The sequence below is a fragment of the Cenococcum geophilum genome (genome assembly GCF_001692895.1).
Source record: "Cenococcum geophilum 1.58 unplaced genomic scaffold K441scaffold_28, whole genome shotgun sequence".
Lineage (NCBI taxonomy): Eukaryota > Fungi > Ascomycota > Dothideomycetes > Gloniales > Gloniaceae > Cenococcum > Cenococcum geophilum.
In genome coordinates, this window is record NW_027137586.1 from 1,020,319 (window position 1) to 1,026,180 (window position 5,862).

Consider the following 5,862-nt stretch of genomic DNA (forward strand, 5'->3'; position numbering starts at 1 on the left):
TACTCTTTATATCGTCTAAAAGCTCTATCTCGCTATAGTACGGTTAGAGCTCTAGCGGCTTAAGTGTCGCGTTTATAGGTTCCTCGCGACCTACCAGCGCTAAGTCGGTAGCTATCTCTAGTACACTAGGCCTTAATGCGCTCTTTCTTACTATAGTGTCTCTTTACTTCCTTAGGCAAGTCCTCTTACTGCTAAGATTATAATTAGAGTAATCCTTTTAATCTAATTGCCGCAGTCTCTTCTTTTAGCTGCTTAATCTACTGTCGTAATTGCCTGCCTTAAGCAGGGCTTAGAGGGTCGATTGGTCTATAGTTATGGTGGTAGAACTAGCTACGCGTTTAACCGTTAGACCTAGTATTATATCGCCTCTACAGGCTAATTGGGGTTAACCTTAGTTTAATGTCACGGCTAGCTTCCCGTGGGAGCGGTCTAATAGATTAAGCAATAATAAGGGGCTATATTATAAATAGACTAAGGTAAGGGCTTGAAGAAAGGGGCGCGGTAGACGACTATATACATATTCGGTCGTCGGGGCAACGTTAGGGCAACGTTAATCCATGACCGACGACGCCTTGATAGTAGCTATATAGACGAACCGTCACACCTACTAGGTTTAGGCTTAGTATTAATACTATATACCCGTAGCGCGTTTACTACGCTGTCTATATATAGGAGCTAAGTAGTCCTACCGCTAATAGTGTAGATTACTTGCGCCTTACTCCTATCTGGTTTTAGGGGTAGGTAGTTATATAGTAAAGTTTAGTATGCCTACTTATTTAGGCCTTTACCCTAGTTTTTTAGTAGCTTTCCCTTTTCTAGGCCTAAGGGCCTAGGGCTTTCTATAAGTAGTTAGCTGCCACTACTACTTATACGGGGAATTTCACTATTCTCTTAGATATTTTATAATGGGTTATTAGCCTAAGTACTAGTTTACCCCCTAGTAGTCTATATAAGAGTCTCCTCCTAGAGTTAGTACGCTTTTATATAGTTTAGGAGCCTTTTATAGCCTCTAGTTTTATGCCTTTTTTTTTTATTTCCGCTAATATAGGTATAAGCTGCTATTTATAGGGGTCGCAACTCCTATTTTATGCGCCTACTAGCGTAATCCTATAAGGGCGTTATAGCTGCATCCTGTAATATAAAAGCCTTAAGTACTATTTACGGTTAAGGCCTAAATAAAACCTTTTCCGCCTAAGTAACTCCTATTTACTCCTTAAGTATATTTTACTGGCGTGCCGCCCTAGAGGCGAACGGTTCCGTCTATTAATATACTAATACGCGTATCCGTTCTCTTAAGCTATATAGTAGTTTCTTTAGCTAGGATATAATCCTACCTGCCTATTAGGTGCACTAAGGGTTAGAGCCTAATAAAGGGGTAAGGTCTTTAAAGCTAGCAGTGGCTACTATATACTACGCCCTATAGGAGGCTAGTAGTAATATAGGGGCGTAATACCCTATACTACTGCCAGTTCCCATTTTATATTACCTATAAAAGTCTTTTTATAATAGGCTAACTATGTCTTATAGGAGAGGGGCTATAAAGATACTAGGTCCCGCACTAGACAACCTACTTCCCCCTCTCCTACTAACTAAGCTTATATCCCCCCATTTTATAAGCTGGCCTATATTTTTAACTATTAAGTCCTTATCTAACTGGCCTGTGTTTCCCCTATAGCCTCCCCCATATATATACATTAGGTTATATACACTACGCCTATTAAGATCCTCCTATAAGTCGCCTTATATATATACGCATTAGGTTACGTATACTACGCCTATTAAGACCCTCCTATAAGTTGCCTATAAGTTAACTATAAGTCGCCTACGAGTTAACTTAAACGCTATAGGGCCGTTAAAGCTGGCCTATATTTCCGCTGCCTAGAGCTTTACCCGTGTTTCCGCCTTATTAAGCCGTCTAGTTACCGTTACGTTGCCATTATATTACCGTTGCGTTGCCGTTATAGTTAACTAGGTCGCGCGTACTACGCCTATTAAGACCCTCTTTTAAGCTACCTAAGTATACTAGATACCAGATAGGCCCTATAGAGGGGCCTTAATAAGTTCTTTAGGTAGGGCCTTAATAAGTTCTTTAGGTAGGGCCTTAATAAGTTCTTCGCGGGCTAGTTTACTTAAAGTAACGCTAACACTAATAGAAATCCCCTCAAGCGGTCCCAAGAGCTAACAAAGCGAGAAGAGCCCAGTGGTTGGGCGGTCTAGCTCTAAGATATGTCGGCGGCGCTAAAGCTAAAAGCATGATTGTAAGGCATAAACTAAACATGTAAAGCTTACACGAAGAGTATTCCAAATGCACTAATTTCTTCCAAGCTGCGTATAAATCGAGGATGATGGATGATATTACGAGCAGGTTATCCGCAGTAATAAGGCGAACTTCAAGGTACATTTACTAGGGTATTTCGGAATGATTGGATATCTTGTTGAAAAGATCGCTGAGGGGGATGTTACCTGAACTTTCAGTAGTGAAGAAGGCAGCGAGAGTTGTTTCTGTATAATAGCGAGGAAGAAGTAGGCGACAATGAGTACGTCGCGCATCACCATCCAAGCTTTTATATTGATGCTGGTGGCGGTTGAGGGATATGCCTCTTGATCAATGTGTGATAGTAATTTCGACTGGTTCACAAAGAAGTCGACTTCGGAACCTGTGTCGTCGCTCTTGTGCAGTGGTTCGATTGGCTTCTCATCGAGGAGGCGCTCTTGAGCCTCGAGATCCCGGTGCCAAGTCCTTTTGCTTGAGAAGAGGACAGGTATTCGTGTGAAAACCATTCTTTTAATTATTGTATATTATGTCTTCGGAAGAGTGGTGTACAGTACCGGTTAGGTTTTCCTACTTGTAGTAGCCAATTAATTGAGAAGAGTGAGGCATTACGAAGTTATAAATACCGTGAACCGGCTTTGTGTGGTCAGAGGCTGCTCTAACATAGGGCTAATCTTCTCTGACAGAGAGTTAATAAACGTGACAAGTATAGAAATCCGAATGAGACGTAATTTCTTTACTCACAGCAATATACCTCGCAGGTTTAATTAAACTCTCAGGAACTCTCAAAACATAATACGGAGAGGAACTTAGATAGTTTTATACAATCAAAGGCCATGGGGTTATTCTAATTGGCTTTAAAGCAGAATTGACCGACAGAATATGCGATTGGAACCCTTGATGGAAGGGGAAACTCGTGGTAGCTTTTGATTACATTTGAAGGCAAGGTGAGGCTAAAATTGACAGTGGCATCATATGGAGGTTGTCAATGAATATTCTACTACAGCAGTGAAAAAAGGTCTCTCTCCTTGAGAATTCTACCTAGTAACGAAGTGAACATCAAAAGAGTGCCAGACGATGGCGCCTAGCCTTAGCTTGGCCCAAAATAATAGAATACAATAATGTAATAAAAATAGCGGATGGAAGCACGAAGCTTCAATCGTACCGTCGTGAGCCTCTGCTCCTACTCCTTGTGCGGCTGGGATCACGCTTTCTCCGTTCTCTATCACGGTCCCGATCCCGATCCCGGTCACGATCCCTGTCACGATCTCTATCGCGGTCACGGTCTCTTTCACGGTCTCGATCACGGTCCCGATCACGTTCACGATCTCTATCGTCTGGGTCAGCTCGACTTCTGCCGGGCATATAGCGATCAATCTCCGTGTAACGATGCCTTTCATCTCTTTCACCTCTATCACGTGTTTCTCGATCATGATTGTCCCGATCGCGGGTATCTCTACCGTAGGATTCTCTTGATGAGCGATAGTCACGGTCTCGATAGTCGTGCCTTGTTCGATCTTCCCTAGGTCTGTCGGACGTTTTATTCCGGGATGATGTACTAGGGACATAGCGATCAATATCTTTTGGACTACGCGAACGCGAACGGTGTCGTCGGCGAGGCGATGCTTCCGAGCGGTCGTGGTAGCTACGTCGAGCCGGCGATTCGGATCGGTCACGACGATGGTGCGAAGGACTTCCTGAGCGATAACGAGAGCCCTTGCGGTAGTCTTTAGAATCTCCACGGCTCGCCTTTGAGGGGCTGAGGCTGCGGCTACGCCTCGACTCTTTTTCTTCACGGTGTGATCGTTTGTATTCCCTAGCATCGCGTTCTCGCTCCAATCGAAGTTTGTCTTTGTATGCAGCCCTTTCAGCTTCACGGTCGTCGTCATCATCATATCGAGAAGAGCGCTTATAGTCATCATCTCGGGATCTGTATCTGGAGTTGGAGTCATCATAACGACTGGACCGTCGGTCATGATCGTTTCTTGACCAATCTCCATCTGGTGAGCGAGAGGAGTGCTTTATTCGACTTGAGCTCCTCTCGAGACTGCGGGATCGAGATCTTCCGCGCTCTTTGGTATCTTTTTCGTTCTTGATATTTTCTACTATTTCACTAGTTTGAACTTCCTCTAATTTAGTAGCTGACGCTGGTGGAGTTGCCATCTTGACGTCAATCTTGAGTGGAGATCTGGCCGGCGATTTTGCATCAATTTTTGCAAGCCTTGCAGCGGCTGGATCCCGAGGTACGATTGATTTAGGCGCTAATGGTCTGCGAATTGGTGGTTCCAAAGACTCCGATCTCTCTAAGGCTGGTCGTTGCCGCGATTTTTTGATCTCCTCGCCCTCTCGTAGTAAGGCTTGAAGAGCTAGGTCATCATCAACTTTGATGTCTTCAGGCTTCAATGGCTTCTTCTCATCATTGCTAGCTCGTCGTCGCTCCCTCGCCCGCATCTCGCGCTCTAGTGATTCCTCTCTGGCATGCTGTTCCTCGCGTCTTCTTCTTTCCCGTCGTTCCTCCCGTTCGCGCTCTAGCTGTCGCTCGTATTCGCGCTGGCGTTCTCTCTCCCTCTCCTCACGTTCTTGGCGCTCCTTTCTCCGTCTCTCCTCACGCTCTTGGCGTTCCTTTTCACGCGCCTCTTCTTCCGCCCGTTTCCTACGTTTCTCCTCCGCGGCAATTCTCCTCTCCTCTCTTTCTTTCTCCCGTTCTTTTTCAAGTTCACTCTCTCTAACCTCGACTCTCGCTTGCCTCCGCGCTTCTGCCTCTCTGGCATAATCGTCATCAGTCTTGCTTCCGCGCTTCTCTTCTTCTCCAGCAATCTCCTCGTCAGCATCTTTGATCCTAATTTCCCGCATTTTATATATGCCTTGCGAAGCTATTAACGAGTCCATCATCGCATCAATGCTAGCTGTGACACTTTTGTATATATCGCTTCGTTCGGCAGCTCCTTCCACTAATGGTGCAGCAATCCGGCGTTCCTTGGAGAGAAGGGAGGGGTTGTGGTCAGTCTCCCGATCAACGAGCTGCTCCAGCGAGGAGAGAAGGGTGGTTTTGGCTTCCTGTATGAGGCACATTAGATATAACCTCCAGTTTCTGTGCGCAGTACTCGAAATTTTATGTGGATATCGTGATACATACATCTGAATCAAACTGCGCATATAGTAGCTTGCGCAGCGCATCGAACTCGCCTTTCTTCTTGAAAGTATGGAGGAGTGAATCGATAATGGACCGCTTGGTTTGCGATATGGGAAGGTCGGAAGGCTTCAATCTCTTGCGTGGAGGGATAACATCCGCCAACACCTGTTCGTCGCCCTCGAGGGAGCGTTTGCGATCCACAGCAGCCATGCTGAAAAAAATGATTCAGGAGCGCATGTGCCGTGTGATCTGTGGAGGAGACGCAGGGGTGACGGAGTTGGCGACAGATATTTGGCCACAGGGCGGGGCAAGGATTCTCCGAAAGGCCGGGCAAGGGTTCGCCAAATCTTACCTCGGCAGGCTCAGACGTAATTCCGTTGGTGCGGATTTTTAATTACCTCAGCGAGCTCAGACGCGATTTTTTAGCTAGCATCGGAATAACCTACGCCGTCTTCCG

General features: G+C 45.6%; 1 protein-coding gene across 1 annotated transcript; it reads right to left on the minus strand.

Annotated features, from left to right (window-relative positions):
• Positions 1 to 3,111: 3,111 nt before the first annotated feature.
• K441DRAFT_697352 (uncharacterized protein) lies at positions 3,112 to 5,627 on the minus strand. The gene is made up of 2 exons (XM_067652967.1): positions 5,409 to 5,627; positions 3,112 to 5,329 (listed from the first exon to the last, which is right to left on the minus strand). Exons 1-2 carry the CDS (start codon positions 5,613 to 5,615, stop codon positions 3,428 to 3,430), a joined length of 2,109 nt encoding a protein of 702 aa, XP_067502687.1. The 5' UTR covers positions 5,616 to 5,627; the 3' UTR covers positions 3,112 to 3,427.
• Positions 5,628 to 5,862: the final 235 nt, after the last annotated feature.